The following is a 19,544-nucleotide window of genomic DNA, read 5'->3' on the forward strand; positions in this document are numbered from 1 at the left end:
GAGCACTGACTGCTCTTTCAAAGATCCTCAGTTCATTTTCCAGCAACTGGTGGTTCATAACCATCTGTAATGAAATTTTTTTCTGGTGCGTCTGAAAACAGCTACAATGTACTCACATGAAAATACATACACACACACTGGACTTCATAGCCTTAGCCCCCGCCCCCCTCTCAAAAAGGATTATGTTCTCCTGTTTTTTTGACATTTGAATTTTTGGTCTACATCAATATTGATATATTAGAAGCTGTAGGTGATAGTGGGCTGGGAATTTGAAGTTGGCTTGAGTTTGAGTCTTGGCTCTGCTGTCGATGTTGTACATGTATCTGGTTAAATGGCATAAACTGCATCTAGGTTCTGACTGGTAGGCGCTTAGAAACTCAGATGCCATCTTTGTGATGAGGCTCTTAGAAGTGCAAAGTGCTCTCCAGAAAGAAACTCTTCTCAGTCTTAAGCTTAGTTTTGTTCACCTTATTTTCTAAAAGCAGAGTCTTGATGTTTTATGAGACACTAGAAAATTGAAAATATCCCATTAATAATAGCTCTATGGCCAAAGGTATTTTGTTAATTCCCCCAACTGTGTAGGTTTTTAGACATTCCCCAAATAGGAAGAGGTTCCTATACAAGTGTTACTTGTAGCTAAATCTGTTTCATCTCTGCTCAAACAAGCTACCTCCCTGAAACTTGTGACTAACTTCATGTGAGTTTAAATAATTTGCATTGTATCTGCATTTATGCATGTGGTTGTCAGTGTAATTTCTATTTGAGGGTTTTGGAAATCATTATATGCTTTTACATGTGACTTGGTTTTGTTTTCTCAGCTGACTTGGAATAGTCCAAAGGGTAAAAATACTGATTCTCCCTTCTCCACGGCGTCTGTGGTAGAGGGTCCTTGTTCAAATGGCATTGTTGGCTGTGGTTGAGTGACTTGCACTTTGGATGTACATCTGCAGCAGTTTCAGACTTAGTGTATGGCTAGAGTCGCAGACAGGCGTCAAAACAGGACATGTTTAGAAATTTGCTGCTTAACCTGCCACCATGTATTTTAGCACAGTCTTAACCTTTTTTTTTCTTTCCCCAAGAAATTCTGCTATTTATATTTCACTGAAGGAATTTAATAGGAAATTATTTGAATTCTTAATGTAATTGTGTCATTTGGGCAGTAATAACAATTCTAAAAACAGAGTTATTCAAGATTCTCAGTTCTGGTAGTTTGCGTTATTTTATTAAAATTAATTTGTTAATCTCTGGTGATTCTTATTGTAGGGTTAGGTTGTCAAGGAGAAGGCAATTGCTGATTTCATTTGGAAGTGACTGTAGTTAAGAAAAAAACTCCTTTGCACTTCTTTAAAGCAAGAATTTTTTTTCTTTGCACTTAAAATGGATGTTTCTTTCACATAAGTGTTTGCATTTTATTTTCCAGTTTTTTCCCCTCTAAAACCAGTGTGCTATTCCACTAAGACCCTGTTTTGCATCTTCCCCAGGAATGTCACTGTCTGCTGGATCTTCCCCTCTCCATTCCCCCAAAATTACTCCACACACCTCTCCTGCTCCTAGAAGAAGAAGTCACACTCCAAACCCAGCGAGTTTCATGGTGCCGCCTAGTGCCTCCACTCCTGCCAATAACCCTGTTCCTCAGACTCCGTCCTCTGGTCAGGTGATCCAGAAGGAGACTGTCGGGGGGACGACTTACTTCTATACAGATACAACTCCAGCACCTTTGACTGGAATGGTATGGCTTCCGTTAAAGAGGGAATCAGTGCTCTTAGAAAAGCTGCTCCTTAACTAATGAGGTCACCCCCAACACTGGAAAGTTTTGAGGGACATGAAAAAGTATTTTACTTTTTAACTTACTCTCATATCTTTAAATTGGTGTGATTCTTCCTTCCTAATTTCACTCAGAAATCAGATTGTAGGTGTACTTGCTTTAGTATGCTTGGGGCTAACTCCTTAGAACTTGTGCTAGCTAAAGTTGATGTTCTCTGGCTTCTGTTTCTAGTTAGTGGGTAAGTAGGTTTACATTTGAGAAGACGTTGAAGAAAAGCTGGATCTTAATTATTGAAAGCAAATGGATGAGCCCCTGTTGGCTCAGATAAAGCAGTGCTGTAAAGGTAAAGGGCAGAGCTCTAGTTTGCAGAATGACATGCAGTGATAAAGGATTCAGACAAGAAGGAGCTATGATTGTGAGCAGCCAAATGACTGGTGATAGGAAGAGAATCAGAAAGTAAACGGATAGTCATACTGGGGGGATAGGCTTGCTTACAAAGATCAAGAGAGGAAGAACATGACCAAAAGAAATGATTTCTCCTTGGTGAATTACCAATGCCAAGAGAGGGGTGAAAGGACAAGAGCCAGGGGTGGGGAGTGGTGGGGACACCCTTGTGTTACTTAGTGCCTCTCTTTTTGGCCTCACTGTGTTGTCTGCATTAAGGCAAAACAAAACAAAAAACTACAGAACTCAGTAAATAGCTCTTGAGCTTTAAAAAAAAAATTCCATTAAAGTGATGGGAGCTTAAACTATAAACATCTGACTGGGTTTCAGTAAGGACAATTTGTTTGAATTAATATTTTATAAAAGATCTTTTTGAGTGACAGGGAAACAGTTTTCTTTGTTTATTTTTTTGGGAGGGAGCTTAGTCCTGCTGTGTTTTTTACACTCAAGTCTGTACTTGTAAGATGGTTTTCTTACTTGAAACATGAGAAGAGTAGTAACCCACTGCCTTGTGAAAACTCGTGAGTCCTGTGCACACTTCAGAAAACTGTTTAGTGAGGTCTTTTGGTTTGTTTTATTTTGGGTGGTGTGGCATCATAAAGCATGGAACAGTGAACATGGTGAGAGCATCAAGGTAGAGAGACTTTAAAGCAAAATCTAACCGGTTTAATAATTTTTGGTAATTAAAAAAAAGTTGTTTGTAGAAAGAAGAAATTGCACTTAATGTAGAGGTTTCTTTGTCATAGAAATGTCTCTGCTGTTTGTAGAGATCAGTGTATTTTATAATGTTTTTATTCTTCTGGGCATATTTATATTTTCATGCAAGGCTGAGAGCGTTAAACCTAACTCTGATAGCAGGAAGCCAAGGGAAGAAAAGGCAGTTTTACTCTCTGCAGGCCCAGGTTGTATAGTTTTATAAAACTGCTTTCTAGGTGTATTCCACAGCAGATGGATGTTTGAGGACAGCAACAACAGCAACAAAAACAGCTAAAGTTATTTCTAGGAAAGAGGAAAAAAATTACTGGAGTGGATGTGAGAAGCTTGGAGACACCATAAGACAACAGAAGGGACTTAAATGAGGGGAAATGAGAAAAGGGAGCTAGGAGATGGAGCTGTGGGCAAACCTGTTTGCTGACACCTAGTGTGTCTCAGCTTGGAGTGTTGAACAGGTATGCTCGTAGACTGGACTGCTTAGCCATAGAGATACTGCCGGGGGTTGTTAGTTCTACCTTACTCTGCCCTGCAGAGCTTGACAACTCTTTCTCTTTCCAGTTGGTTTAAAATCCACTTCTGACCTATTGAAAATCATTCTATCAAAGTGTTATTTTTGTTTTTTCAGTGGGGCTGTAATTTTATATTTGAATTTTTTTCTTAGACTTAAAATTTGTACTATTTTAAAAATTGTTGAAATAGAAGATTTATGAAATTAATTTAGAAAGTATTCTTATAATAATTGTATTTTAAATATACCAAAATTTATTACTATTAAATAAAATTAAACTTAAGAAAATGATAAAGATTAGTAATTGAGAAAAATTAATGATCATATTTTCCTTCTTCTTGCCATTTTAGGTATTTCCAAACTATCATATTTATCCTCCAACTGCACCTCATGTTGCTTATATGCAACCAAAAGCAAATGCACCTTCCTTTTTTATGGCCGACGAACTCCGACAGGTATGCTTTCAGAAGCTAGGACAGACACTGACCATTGGTTGTGTCTTAGATTGGGGAAAAAACATACAGAGCACTTGTGTGTGGTTACACAGTCTCCTTAGCAAGCGGATTTAGACTGTGGAAATTAAAAAGAAAAGCATTTTAAGGAAATCTTAAATAATATATTAGAGTATAAAATACAGAATTACTATTTAAATGTGCTGCCCTTCTTTGTTTCATGTTTTTATTTGTGTGTGTGCATGTACATGCATGCTCACTTGGAATGTGTCAGGGAGAGCATATATAGGAGCTGCCTCTCTCCTATGTGATAGGTACTGGGAACAGAATTCAGGATTATCAGGCTTGGCAGTGAGTGCCTTTTCTCACTGAGCTATCCTAAATGGAAAGGGCTCTTAAATAAAACATAAATAATTTAAGTGCCTTTTAACCTTTAAATTGTTGCTATTAATTTGACACAGGAATAAGCTTCGTTTTAAGTGACCCAACAAAAATCTTAAAGTAGGTTTTATAAAATAATTTACTTTATTTGTTGTTATGAACAGCTTCGATATTCTTGCTATTTATAGCTTCTTATATGTACATTCTCAAAAGTATTTTCTGTTTTTCAGAAAGTTTTTTCAGTGTACTTACGTATGCAGTGTGTGTATAGATGTATACCTTACTTCTTTTTGCAGTACTGTGGATAGGAGCTAGGACTTTGGGTATGCTAGGCAAACACTGTCTCACTGATCTATGGCCTCAGTTTCTGCATAATGATTTTAGAATGAATTATTGACTACATTAATAGATCTTACTTATTTCAGGTTGATTTATAGCACTTTTTTGGTTTTTTAAGACAGGGTTTCTTGTGTTACCCTGGCTGTCCTGGAACTCACAGAGATCTGCCTGCCTCTGCCTCCCAAGTGCTGGAATTAAAGGTTTGTGCACCACCACCTTCTTCTTCTTCTTCTTCTTCATTATTATTACTTAGACTCAGACTTATTATGAGAGATGGTATATCTAGGATTAGAATTTATGTACAGTAACATTTAAAAATGTTATGAGTATTAAAATATATATAGACATTTAAATAAAAATATTTAGGTATAATAGAAAATCTAGATATCAGAACCTCTGTTTAGAATTTGTTATCAATATACTTATTTCCTATTCTTAGGAGCTGATCAACAGACATTTAATAACAATGGCTCAAATTGATCAAGCAGATATGCCAGGTAAAATGCATGATGATCTCTTCTTTCCAACCCTCAGGCAAAGCAGGTGGACCTCTTGAGTTTGAGGACGGCCTGGTCTACAGAACAAATTCAAGGACAGCCAAGGCAACACAGAGAAACCCTATCTCAAAAAAAAAAAAAAAAGAAAGAAAAGAAAAAAAATGGGGAGGATAAAACTGGACCCTATCTTAAGCCACATTTAAAATGATTAGTAGATTAATGATCCATATGCCTAAAATCTTTAAAACTCCTACTGTGTATACCTGCAGATTGATAACGCATTTTAATAGGTAAAGGTTTACTATACAAGACTCAAAGAAGCTTTTTTTGTTTGTATCCTAAACTATAGATTTAGCTCAGTGGAAAGCACTTGGGCTGGCAATTTGACTTACTCCCCAGAGCTGGAGGCTAAAACCACAAAAACAAAATGCTGATAAATGCTTCTAAGTTAAAATTTTAAAATGATCTAAAGATACCTGCTATTAAAGTGGAACTGTTGTAATCTGAATAATAGACAAATAGGAGAAAAAGACCTGATCAAGCAGCTCACTGGGAAAATGGCTCAAGATGAATGTGAGCATTTGTATGGATGGATGATCCTTATAGCCAGTAAATGTTTCAAGAGGAAATATAGTAGAAAATGATTTGACACTTTGCCAACATGCAGTGGTAGGATATAGATCTGTATGCTCTCAATATTGACAATAGTTAAAATTGTTGAACATGTAACTGCTTTGGAAAACTCAAAATTATATACCATTTACCTAGTATTTCAAGGTAAACTTTGGTCATTTCAGCTGGATGATATACTAGATAGTCATAAATGCAGACATGGCGGTGGAACCCTGAAGCAGTCTGAGTGCTCATCTGAAGAACAGTGGATGGATTAGTAGGACATTAGGAAGAAAGAGAGCAACACAGAAGAATCTTAGTAACAGTTAAAAAATGAAATGGAAGAGATCACATACAACATGCACCTTTTTATGAAGTTATAACTAAAATGAACATTGTAGTGTTTCATAGGCATGAACCAGTGACTCAAGTAATATAAACTAAAGATTATTATTAATTTAGTCTTGTATAGCTGTGTTCAAATATGTCCTAATTAAAGTGTGTTTCATTTTTGTAACTGATAGTTTTGTTTCTCGGGTTCACTGTATATATTTTATTAGCCTTAAAGTCTCACGTTGACTCATCTGTTAATCTCTTCTTGCTGTCTTCTCTTTTCATCTTATCAGTATGGACTAAATATTTGTAGCTAAGCATGTTTTACATCTCAGAAAACTTTAGCAATGTCCAAAACCTCGTGATATTTGCTAAGTTGAACAGGGGTGTGTCACAGTGGGACAGACTGAAGGGAGGACAGTGCTAAAAACTTATATTCATAACCTTATAGTACCGTGACCTCTTTTAAGGAAATCATGTACAGCCAGCCATTGCATGCAAATTCATGATGTACAGCTTCTAAAGCCAGATAGTGTTTGCTGTGGAGATCTGTGTGTGTTTATCTTTTACCTTGTATATTTGCTTGTTGTTAAAAAAAAAACGTAGTCATCAAAAAGGTTGTTGCAAATACCTTAGTTGGTTTGACTCTCGTGCCTTCACCTGACATTTTCACTGTTGACACTGCTTCAGCCACTCTTCTTAATTATTTAGGGGAAGCATAGTTTCTTTAGTTGTACTTATTTGAGCCAGCGATGGTTTGTGAGAGCTTTGATGTCACATGTCACATCATATGACACAAAGATATGCATGCATGTGCATACATGAACACACTTCCCAATTTAATACAACTTATCTTAAATTTATGCTCTAAAGATAATTCAAACTCTATCTTGGTTTTTATTATTAGAATAAAATGTTTAATATACCAATAACTCATTTTTAGTAATTATCGTGCTGCCAAGAGACAGAAATAACTTAGAGAATGTGAGCTTTAGTTGTGCTTGGCTGCTCTATAACCTGGTCTGTTGGTACCGAAGCTATAGTTGGGTTTGTAACAAGTCTATCAAACAAACACTGTCTCATGACACAAATCTGTTAGGAGTAGTCAGTGGATTTTGATAAATTTGATTTCTTCTTTATTACTTTGAGAGAGTTATGAATGCCTGCCATTGACAATTATCTTTTTGTAACTTACTCTAGCAGTCCCCACAGAAGTTGACAGCTACCATAGCCTGTTCCCTCTAGAACCACTGCCACCCCCCAACCGGATACAGAAATCAAGTAATTTTGGATATATTACATCTTGCTACAAAGCTGTAAATAGCAAAGATGATCTGCCATATTGCCTTCGGAGGATACATGGTAAGGAAGGTGGATTTCCTCAGAAGTATATTTTTTTTGCTAAGCTTATTCATACTTTAATATAAACAGTGTTGTATTATGCATGTTTGCAGGACAAGGTTTTTTGTTTCTTCTTCTTTTGTCCCTATTTGGAGATTAATAACTTACAGCCAACATAGACCACTTTTAAAAATTCAAATTTATTTTGAGCTGTCATTTACAGTTGATTATAGTAGAGAATTTTCTTCTTTAGGTTTTCGTCTTGTTAACACAAAGTGCATGGTGTTAGTTGATATGTGGAAAAAAATTCAGCACTCAAATATTGTAACTCTGCGTGAAGTGTTTACCACTAAAGCATTTGCCGAGCCTTGTAAGTAACCAACCAGTCCTGTGGGTTCTGCTCATGGGCTCCATTGTCTGCAGCCGGGCTTCTATAATGTATGTTTCTGTTTCCTTGTAAGCTCTTGTGTTTGCATATGATTTCCATGCTGGAGGAGAAACTCTGATGAGCAGACACTTTAATGACCCGAATTCTGATGCCTACTTCACAAAGAGAAAGTGGGGTAAGAGATGCCAGCGAACTGTCTTGATGCACATTTTTGACCCGGGAGTAGCTTCTTAGTAAAAATACACAGACATTTTTTCTTGTCATTTTAAGGTCCTTACTGCACTTTTATAAAGTATCTCAAAAAATTGGAGTTGGTTTACAGCAAGTTAGGAAAAATGTGTGTATTGACTCAGATTTCATACCAGTGTTTTTCGTTTATTTGGGGTATTTTTCACAGGCTATAATTTTTTTTTTGATATATCCCATAGGATGTAAAAAATTCCTGTGAACATAATTTGATAGACTTACCAATCACTGGTGACTGTATGATCATTTATAAATCACTTCCCTAAAACAATGCTTTTGTTTGCTAAACGTCAAGTCGATTTTTTAAAAAGCAACTTTTCTTTAAAATGGGAGTTCTTTTTCCTCCTTTTCTAATACTTGCTTTGTCATTTTATAATTCATGTATTTCAAGGACCCTAAAAGTTTATACTTGTAGTCTAAAACGTGCTTATTTAGAAGGACAATGATACCACAGAAAACATAAATCCATTTTGAGATGTCAGAGTTGATATTTTTGCAGATGGTCTGATTTTGTTGTGGAATCATAAATGGAGCATTACACTGTTTGCTGTCGTTTTTAATCTTAAGATTCTCTTGAACACAAAACATAATACTTGGGTTTGCTCATAACCCTGCTTCTGCATTCTGACAGTTGAAAGCAGTTGTGGTTACAACATAATTGCTTGATTGACATTGAAAACCTGTCAGCAGTGTGGTCATTTCTCCTTTTGTCGTGTCATCTGTAGACATGGGCACAGCTTTTTGGAGGATGTGGTGCAGCTTTCCTTAAAGATGTGTGGTTGTGGCTCGTACTTACTTATTTTAGTAACGGCACCTGTGGAATGGCTGTTGGCTTTGATTGATAGCTGTCCTAGCCTCAGCTCTCTTGACATGTGGGCTGCATCACTTGCTCTGTGGTCTGTATTGCAAGTTGTTGGACGGTGGTACTTGTCTACTGGATACCCTTCTACCTCAGCTCTGATGCCAAAAATATCTGCATGCACTGCCGGTGTTCCTTGTTGAGAACTACTCAGAGCACTTTACCTATTTTAGGAATTTATATTTTGTTCTAGTACTGAAAACATATATTTCAATGTTTATATTTTTTTCAGAATCTTTTTTTTATACTTTACACTCTTATACCGCATGAATGTCTTCCTGTTTTCTCTTACTGAATAACTATTGTTTTAGCAACACCCTCTTTTAAGAGGCACATTTGTCATAAGTGCATTATTTAGAATATGGGGATGATGTGAGATATAGAAATTATAGAGGTTAAATGAAGTGAAGTGAATGGCACAGTTAGAGTCACATTTGATGGAAAGTAAGACCTATGTGTTTGCTCTATGTCCTCACTCTCATAACTGAAGCATCTAGGAGGCTAGGACAGGAGGAATGCCACATATTGGAGGGTGACAGAGTAAGATTCTAGTCTCAGAAAACAAAGAAGAATAGCTGTGTGTCTGAAGGCTAATCTACCTAGTGAGTAGTTCCAGGACAGCCAGGGCAACATAGTGAAATCCTTTTCAAAATAAACAAAACTGAATAACCAGTACTCCGTTTCCTTATGATCTTATGAATCGCATAGTTTTATTTAAACATCCTTCCTTTTGGTTGTGGTGCTGTGGGCTGACCTGCAGCCTTCGTGTATGCTGAGCTGTGCTCCACCCTCAAGTCACACTGTTTCAGGACTCTCTTGGCTCCTCTCTGGTATCATCTTAGGGGCTTTTACTAGAAGCTGTTGGGAGTCTGTTAAGACTTTTTTAGAATGTAATGTCTTTGTCTGTTGAGGACATGGTTCCTTGTACATGCACTTGTTAAACATGTTGTCTCAAGCCATAGTTGCATATCCACTTTTTTTTTCTTAATTTGTGATTTTTTAACTAAGGTTGTATTTTGTCCCCTGACTGATCCTGAGCCTGAAGTCTTCTGTAGACCAGCCTGGCCTCAGACTTGAAGCAGTCCTGATCTGCTTGCTGAGTGCCAGGATTATAGGGAGGCACCATGGACCTTGATCTGTTTTATTTATTACATTTATTCATAATAAAGCTTAACAAGATACAGATTAAGTTTTTATGTCTCTGTTGTTTACTTAAATATTGACATTGACCCACAATTTCTGACAGAAAAGCAGTTTAAAAGCTGGGCATGAAACTCAGTGGCTGAGCAGTTGTCTAGTATGTGCAAGCACCTAGGTTAAATTCCCAGTGCTATAGAATAGACAAACATGAACATTTATAAAAGTTGTTTGGATAATGACAGCTACTTTGATACTAGCTTGTTTGTTTCATTATTGGTAAGGATACTGCTTTTTAAGTAATTTGTTCTTGTTGAACATTTATTTGGTCAAAAGAAAGAGTCCTTCAGTGAGATCTCTGCTACTCTAACAGTATAAAACCTATAATCTCAATTCTGTAGATAGCTGGGCTTGCTTGTTAGTTCCTTATTGATAGGAATGGATATTCATTTGCCTTCTAGGCCAGCATGATGGACCACTGCCCAGGCAGCATGCTGGATTGTTACCAGAGTCTCTCATTTGGGCATATATTGTCCAGCTGAGTTCCGCTCTGCGGACCATTCATACAGCAGGCTTAGCATGTAGAGTAATGGACCCAACGAAGATTCTGATAACCAGCAAAACAAGGTATTGGGATTTTGAATGTTTTGAATCTTGGTTTCTGTTTTTCTTTTCTTTTTCTTTTTTCTCTTTTAACAGTCGTGTGTGTGTGTGTGTGTGTGTGTGTGTGTGTGAAGTGTTCTGCCTGCATCCTGTATGTGCACCACATGTGCTTGATGCCCATGGAAGCCAGAAGAAATTACTGTCTGGACCCTGGGGTTAAAACCTACAATCTCGTTAGTTGGGGTGCTAACAGCTTGGTCTGCAGCATAGAGAGAAACATGCACACACACCCAGTTAAAGCCAACACCAACAAAGCCCAAAAGTGCCCTGGTCCATTTTCTTGTTGTTACTTTCGTATCTATACCTGAAGAAGTTTTTGGTTTTTCTGAGTTTCAACAATGCTGCTAGACAGTGCTGTGACTGATCAATTTATTAAGAGGTTTGAGTTAATACAAGTAAGACAGTAGGGACAGTGCCAACTGCATCTTAATTTATTAAGTATTGGGAAATGAGTTTTCTTTCACGAGTAAGTCAAACAGCCTGATGTGTTAAGTGTTATCATCCCAACTCTTACCAGTGACTAGCTTTTATGCCTGGAGTCACATCACTTAATGTCTCTCAGCCTGAGTTTTATAATCTCTGAAATGGTTGGTTTTGTGGGTGGGGAAGATAGAGATAAAAGTTAGTCATTAACAGTTTAGGTCCTGTTGTAATACCAGGAGATATTAAATATTCCTTAATATATACTAAATAAAAAAATACATAACTATTTTTCTTAATTTTTTTTGACCCTTATAGGTTACGAGTAAATTGTGTAGGAGTTTTTGATGTTTTAACATTTGACAATAGTCAAAACAATAATCCTTTGGCGTTAATGGCTCAATACCAGGTGAGTAAGAATTGGTGCTTATTTTTTTTGTTTTTGTTTTTGTTTTCTGTTTTCTCTTAAGCTAAACTTGGATTTAACGCATTTGGGGTTTTAGGTTTCTCCCACTCACTGTTTCCTACCTACTAGTTTTACTCGTAGAATGTTTGTCCTAATAAAGTACTTTCCAAGAATTGACATTAGAGCAACTGTGTTTTTCCTTTGTTGCCATAAAGTCTGTCATTTCTTATATATTACCAGAATTTTATTACTCTGTAATTTCATTCTATTATTTCTGATTCAGGCTCCATATGTTCTTAGCTATTTTGTAATTTATTTTCTTACTAACATACTACCGTATTGGGTGTGTAGTCCAGTGGTAGAGCAGTTCTCAGCAGATTCCAGGCTCTGCATCACTCTCCATGCTTCAGTACTGCAAAAAACAACAAAGAGACGGTCCCTGTGGGAAGGAGGAGTGTTGGTTACTGTGTGTACGGAACCTGGGCTAGCCAGTTTGTCTTGAAGTGCTTCACATTGGGATATGTAGCTGTCTTTAAAGCTGAGTTTAGTGTTTTGTGTAAGAAGTCATGGGAGGTTTGTTCATTTGTGTTTAGCTGCTTGTTAACCTGAGGTTTGATGCAAGGCAAAATGGTTTTATCGCATGAAGAGATACTGTTCTGTTACCCTCCACTGTTCAACTTCGGTTTGTTTCAAAAGAAGTTTTAGTTTACTTTAGGGTAAAGCAAGTTTCAGAACAAAAAGGAAGGAAGCCATGGGATGAGGACTAAGTCCTAGGTAGTGTTTCGTGTTTGGCTTCATGCAACAGTCTATGGCCATTGAACTATAGCCATGCTGTTCGGGAGATAGAGGCACTCTTGAGCACATTTGTATGCATACCTTTCCCATCTTAATTCCCCTTGGCTGTGCCTACCCTAGCAGACTGCCTTGGTTGGTACTGGTATCTAGTAGGCACCATGGGAATGAACCCTGATGAGAGCACAGCGCACACCTCCAGCAACGGCTTTCTTCCATCTAAATGTGATCTATTCCTTCTCTTTTTGTGGAAGGTTATTTATTAGGGTCTTCTGCTGCTGCTTTATACTTAGTAACTAATTGGCCTAATTTTTACCTTCATCCAAAAGTGACCAATGAGCTAGGTGTTCACTAGGGAGGAGGCTAGAGGCAGGGCAGTGAGCTTGAAGTTAGAATGGGCTACTTTGTAAGGCAGCCAGAATGGGACTGAAAATTACTAACAGTATACTAGTGATCTGAATATGTCTCAATACAGTTACACTACATTTTTGGATAATATTTAAAGCCAGTACTACCAGGAATCTAGAACCTCTTGTCCTACCAGGAATCTAGAAACTCTTGTCCTGGTTAAAAAATGAAACTCATGCCTTAGAATTATAACTGTTCTATTTTGGATAGAATTTTCTTTTTAAAGTTAGTATTTAACTAAGTAGCTATGCACAAAACCTCCAGCACTAAAAAAAAAAAAATCACTTATGAATATAAGACTAGCTTGTATTTTTGAGTCACTTTTTTGTTTTTTGCAAATGGGTAACTATTTCACTTACTTTATTGCATAATACCTTATAAAATGAGGCTCTTTTAAAAAGGAGAGATTATCTTGAATTACAACCAGTGAACTTTTTTTTTATAAGCCTGGGGCAGGCAACCATTTTGTAAGTCAGAAAGTGCTTTTATTTATAAGCTGTCAGCTATCAAACGTTTGTCACTTTAGTTTTCAGTGAAAGAGGGCCCAGGAGAGAGGAGGAGTGCATTGTTTCTTGTAGTCTATTTCTCATAGTCTGTTTCAGACACGTGACTAGAGACTGACTTTCAGTAAAGTGGACATAAGTAGAGCCATAGATAGAATCAGAGAAAGAAACAAGAAACCAAGAATCAGGAAGACACTGAAAATGAGTTGGGGGGAACCTCCTGAATTCAACAAATGGGGGGAAATACCAGATGGAGGTAAGAAGCAAAATAAATGGAAAATTATTTAGCTGGAAAATAAGAGGGAAAAACAAGTTTCTAGAGTTGCTAATGCTAAAATTTCTTAACTCATAAAGACTATTAATCTTTTATTTAAAAGTAAATTGTAATCTAAACTGGTTTGTATCATGTGTGTATCTTAATTCTGAAAGTAAATGTTTCCATCCAGAGTCAGCTGTGGAGCACTGGAACACTTTTGTCTTTAGACCCACATAGCCCTCCTATCTGCCCTTTGTTTTCAAGTCAGAAATTAAATATTCTAGGAGGAAGGCATCAAATCAGGGTGGAGCCAGACTGAGACTTGTCCTGTTTCTAAGATTGGGAGGCTTTCTGTTGGTACAAACTGCTCACACACTTGTTAAATAACTGCCTGCAATTTACTTTGCTGACTACATTGTATTGAAATTGTGTAGAAATGAGAAATGCTCTATTTCTCAAAGCCAAAAGTTTTATAATTTCATCAGCATAACTTTGGAAATTTTATTTGTTTTTAAGTTGACTGAAGGGACTCCTGACATTGTAAATTTACTCAGTTTTTCTCCTGATCATCAAAACTTATGTGTATAATGTCAGGCCCACACTAGTAGTTTTGAATAAAATGTTGAGAGATTGAGCAGTTAACTATTTTAGTAATGAAATCTAGCTTAAGCTCTATTTAGGTAAAATGTTAGGAATAGCTATTTGTTGCTGTAATTCACTGATGATTTCCTTAGAATCCTTGACTCCCCACATGGGAACTTCATACTCTTTTAAATCCTGGTACTTCTCAGCTACTAAGAACAGTATCAGTAGGGACTTTAAGAAATGCCAAACCCTAGACCTTATCGCTAATGGGTAACATCAAAACTTGGGTGAGAAAGAGGCTACTTAGATATCATTTTGTTTGGTTTGTATTTTAAGTTCTTTGGAAAACTATAAGAAACAAAAATGCTCAGTAGATGAACATGCATGCAGTAACTGACTTGAGCATTTATAGAAATCATCAATAAAATGTATTTCAAATGGATTCCATGCTCAAAGCAACCACATTCTTTTAGGGACGTGATGATTGTCTTTGCAGAGGACGATAGCTAAGGACCATTTTGTCTGCCAGAGTTGTAATTAGTGCTCAGAAGAACAGTGAATCTCAGTCTGGGGGTTGTGACCCCTTCAAAGGCCTTTCACAGGGGCCACACATATCAGATTCTTACAACTCATAACAATAGCAAAATCACAGTTATGAAATAGCAATGAAAACAGTTAGGTGTTACCACAACATGAGGAGCTGAATTAAAAGGTCACAGCATTAGGAAGGTTTGAACACTGAGAAGGAAAGCCTTGTGATAATGAATTATTTTTAAAACAAAAAATGGAGGAGGGGGTGAAGAATTCAAAGAACTATTAATATCAGTAAGCAAAAATAGCTCAATGTTGGAAAACAAAGACATGGTGTCAAATGATGTCTGCAATTTTGATGTTTTATAATTGTGCTCTAAATGCTTGCTTGTAAAACTATGTTGAACTCATGAAGTGTGTATTTGGTCACAGTGATCTTAGCAAAGCAAGCATGTAGCCCTTAGTTCTGTGAAACAAGGAAGAGTACCATTTGTATTTAAATTTTCAGAATAAAAATACAAACTTTGGGATAAGTAAGGTATAGCTCAGCACATAAGGACATTTGTCATGTTAGCCTGGAGACCTCTTGAGGTGGATCCCTGTAGCTGCATGTAAAGGTGGGAGGAGAAAACTGACTTCAGAGTTGTCTTGGTACCTGTCTCAATCTCCTCTCACCCCCGTGATAACATAAAAGCTTTTTCAAAACAACAGTTCCATAATTGAAATGTGAATTGTTTACACTAATGCTTCCTAAAAGTGTAGTCCTAGAAATGTTTTCATTAGGATGACTCGGATGCCCTAACATTTTTGGGCCTATTCACTAAATGAGACAGTGGGAGACTCAGAATTCCTTTTCAGTAAAGTTTAGTGATTCTGACAAGTAGCCATGCACTTGTGCTTGCTCTCTCTCCCTCCCTGTCTCTGTCCCCCCACCCCATCATATGTTCAATGTGTTTGAAAGTATACCTGTAAAGTAGAAATTAAAAGTTATGTTTATTCTCTCATATCAGCAAGCAGATCTGATATCATTAGGAAAAGTTGTGTTGGCTTTGGCTTGCAACTCTTTGGCAGGAATTCAGCGAGAAAATTTACAGAAAGCCATGGAATTGGTGACAATCAACTACTCCTCTGACCTGAAGAACCTCATCTTGTAAGTTTTAATAGTTCACGAAGCAGAGTGGTCCTCTGTGATTAAGATAGAAATTTCCAAAGGAGCCATCCCTCTGTGTAAAGTTAGCAGACACAAGTAGCTGTTGATTTTCTAATCTTTATTGGTACATAAGTATTTCTTAGATGAATTTGTAAGCCAGTTTGTTAGTCACTTGGTCAGAGAGTGTCCTCTAAAGTTGTACTGATACCTACAAGCTGCTAGTTTCTGGGTTATACTCGTCATTCTGAAGAGCTCCGCAGCCATGTATGTAGCTCCCAGCTAAGGCATGGACAACACAGACAGAACCCTTCTATCATCTTTTGAGTTCCCTTGGCCAGTGTTGCTCTAGATAGTTAGAGATGCAAATTTCCAACTTCCTTCAAAGTCCAGCTATGTGTATGAATCTCTGGTCCAGGGATGCAATTCAACAGAAGATTCCAAGAAGTCTTTGAATATAAGTTTGGGATGAATTTGACTTTCACTATGGACTGCCATTAGCACTGAAGGATTCCTTACTGTCTCTGACACAAGCGGGAGGGCACACAACTTTTAATACAGCTATGAGTTTAATCAGGGGGAAAGATGCTAAGAAAATTCTTCAAATTTTCCCTATTATGTTCTAGAAGCCATTAGAATTTATTGATCCTAATCAATAGTCTCTTTTAGCTTCCAGTGATCCTTTCTGCTCTTTCTGGGTAGCCCTGGATGATCCAGTTTCTTTTTGGACCAGCCCTGGGGTATGGAACTGGGGGATGGAGGATGGGGCTGCCCACCTGTTCTTTGTTGCATCGGCTTCACTGTCTTGCTTGTGAGACAATGGAAGCCAGTGTTTGCCTGGGACCTAGAAATAACCAATTCAGAAGATAGAGCTTTTGGAAAAACGGTTTTGTGTAGATTCTAGCCTTAGTTTTCAATGTCTGGGTTACTCTAGACAATTAACGGACTATATAATTTCTAGATACTCCTTTTTTAAAAAGTAGAAGTTAAGGATATTTCTTAAATTTGCTTTATATTAATAATTATTGGAAGTGGATAATAACATGTGAGGCTTCATAAACTACTCTTTTTAAATACTTGAAAATTTCCTTAGAAAGTAAATAGGTTAAAAAAATAACTTTGTTAGTGACAATAAAAAAGTAAATAATTGAAAAGTCTTTTATTATAATAAACATCATTAGATATACATGACTGTTTGACGTGAATTGCACTTAATCCTCAAATATATCTGCAAATGGGGTGTCATTATTAGCCCCATTTTAGATAAAGCAAAGCTGAGGCACAGTAAGGTAGAGTAACTTGTTAGGTGGCACATACCTGGTAATAGCTTTCAGTGTGATTAGGTGAATGTTATAAATGTTAGTGGTTACGATGGATAATGAAGATAGTTTGTGTGGTTCTAATCATTCATTTACTCATTGAAAGGATGCTTACATGGGGTTGGAGGGATGGCTCGGCAGTTAAGAGCATTCATTGGCTGCTCTTCCAGAGGACCCAAGTTAGTCCAATTCCCAGCTCTCAAATTGGCAGTTCACAACTGTCTTAACTCCAGCTCTAGCAGACAGGCAGACAGAATGCACAAAAAAGTAAATAAATCTTTAGGGGAAAAAAAGATGCTTACTATATGCCAAAATCTGAGAAGACTTTAATAAGATTAGCAGAATATTCATCCATCTTTTAGATGCTTACAAAAGACATTTAAACAACTGGAGAGATGGCTTGGCAATTACAGGAGTATTGCCTTTCCAGAGCACTTAAGTTCCCAGCAGCTCAAAACTGCCTGTAACTACAGCTGCAGGGCATCAGTTCCTCTTGGGGCCTCCATGTGCATTGCATTTGTCATACCTTACCACACAAGTAAATTAAGGGGGTCAGGATAAAAGTAAGTAAGTTGGTTGCAGGCAAAGATTAGATGTATTAGATGTATGAAGAGTTTCCTGAATGAAAGCATAGTTAGAAGGAGCTGAGAGAAGGGCTTAGCTTTTGAGTACGTCGTAATAGTTATTAACAGTCATTGTATTCTGCAGGCAGCTCTGGAAATAACAGTACTTTTTGCTTCAGTGAAAAAGAGGCCAATTGGTCCCTTGTGCTTTCTTTGTCTGTAGAGATTTCCCAGAAATAACAGGTGACAGACACATGAAATCATGGAGCAGAGGACAGTTCTTTTGGGCTAATTCAGTTTTGCACAACTTAAGAGTCATTTTTATACTGAAAAAAATATTTTTTGTTAGGTGTGGTGGCATCTGCCTGTAGAACCCAGGGGTTTAAAGCTAACTTGGGCAGCATACCAATAGCAAGACACTGTCTTAAAAGCAGCAGCAATTTATCTTTGAAGAACAGGAGGGAAAACTCCCCATCCCTCAGCCTTCCAGTGTTTTAACCCTCAGAATTCTTAACAGTCATTTTGTGTAGCACTGTTGACACGAAGGGCTCGAGGGTGGAAGTGGTTAGGTGTGGCGTTCCTCTGCTCTCCTTTCCATGTCTGTAACTGAGCCATAGAGGAGAGATGTTGGACTGTTAGATGTTCAGGGAAGAGAAGGTATACTCAAGTTTCAGAATGGAATTAATTTGCATGAAAAGTACTTTTTCAAATTGTGGGCGCCAGATTATAGTGACAGCAGCATCTGTGTGTTTGTGGCTGTGTTGTTATTAACCCTTGCTCACCATTCATGGGATTCTTCTCTGTCTTGGTAGGTACTTGTTGACTGACCAAAACAGGATGCGGAGTGTGAATGACATCATGCCCATGATTGGTGCTCGGTTTTACACTCAATTGGATGCTGCTCAAATGAGAAATGATGTTATCGAGGAAGACCTTGCTAAGGTAGAGAGTCTAGTTACTGTGTAAATTGGTATAAAGTACAGTATTCACTGAGCTAGTTGCCTGGGACTGCGATGCTCTTGTTCACACTAGGCATTAGTGTAGTCTCTAATATCCTGTTCATAATTGTGCCTAAAATATTGGTTTTGTTTTAAATAATTTCCTAGAATCGATGAGTTGCATAATCTCCTTGAGTACCACTATGCTCAAAAATAGGCATATGTTTAAGAGCAGACCCAGCAGTGCGGGTGTTAGTTGCTGCATAAGAATGCTGTGGTACAGGGTACCGCTTTACAAACTTGGTTTATATTTCGTTAGCTGGGACACTAACATTCTCTCTTCTTTTTAAAATGTTTTATAGGAGGTTCAAAATGGAAGACTGTTTAGGCTTCTAGCAAAATTGGGAACAATCAACGAGAGGCCGGAGTAAGGGTTTACAGCACTTACAGCATGTTTTAAAACCAAGGCTGACAATTTGTATAAAGAATGAGCAGACCACCTTCTACGTGTTTTGTGGGGGGTTTTTTGTTTTGTTTTGTTTGAAAAGGGAAGTTCTCACATGAAGTGACCGTAAAACTGCTAGCTACTAAGAGCTGTTTGAAACCGCAGCCTGGGTATGGCTGTTCTTAAGACCATATGCCGTATAGGAAATTGGTTGTGGCATGTAGATAAGGAGATAAGCCAATGCTCTGTCTCTTGTAGGAAGTCTGATCTCATCGGTTTCTCTTGGTCAGTTGACAGATACTAGAAATCTCTTGGTTGTAGTGTGTCTATTTTCTGTGAAAATGCATCTTTATAGATGTCATTTTTGGGAATGAAGTGACATCATTTTATGCTGTCCCAGTTCACCTTTTAAGTTAGTTGCCATATGCAGAGTTGATGTCTGTACTTTGTTGATTGTTGAGACTGGCAGACAGAATTGCAGTTGTGACTAAAATGTGTAAGATACACATCAGGATTGTCTCATTTCTCATAGAAGTAGGCGACAGGTGCTTG

At 37.5% G+C, this 19,544-nt stretch overlaps 1 protein-coding gene across 4 annotated transcripts in view; it reads left to right on the forward strand.

The window, feature by feature from the left end:
- Positions 1–19,544, forward strand: part of PAN3 (poly(A) specific ribonuclease subunit PAN3) — a 104,791-nt gene that overhangs the window by 77,988 nt on the left and 7,259 nt on the right. For 3 of the 4 annotated variants that reach the window (XM_080940397.1, XM_080940395.1, XM_080940396.1), the window contains 11 exons: positions 1,482–1,729; positions 3,782–3,886; positions 5,043–5,100; positions 7,246–7,407; positions 7,640–7,756; positions 7,848–7,949; positions 10,478–10,643; positions 11,418–11,508; positions 15,591–15,730; positions 18,422–18,551; positions 18,910–18,974. In XM_080940397.1, the coding sequence (XP_080796523.1) occupies positions 1,482–1,729; positions 3,782–3,886; positions 5,043–5,100; positions 7,246–7,407; positions 7,640–7,756; positions 7,848–7,949; positions 10,478–10,643; positions 11,418–11,508; positions 15,591–15,730; positions 18,422–18,551; positions 18,910–18,974 (1,384 nt within the window). Of the gene's footprint in view, positions 1–1,481; positions 1,730–3,781; positions 3,887–5,042; positions 5,101–7,245; positions 7,408–7,639; positions 7,757–7,847; positions 7,950–10,477; positions 10,644–11,417; positions 11,509–15,590; positions 15,731–16,396; positions 16,468–18,421; positions 18,552–18,909; positions 18,975–19,544 lie in introns of those variants that run through there. The other variant, XR_013975605.1, reaches the window with a different exon arrangement.

The sequence above is a fragment of the Micromys minutus genome, assembly GCF_963924665.1.
Source record: "Micromys minutus genome assembly, chromosome: 29".
In the NCBI taxonomy this organism is placed as follows: domain Eukaryota; kingdom Metazoa; phylum Chordata; class Mammalia; order Rodentia; family Muridae; genus Micromys; species Micromys minutus.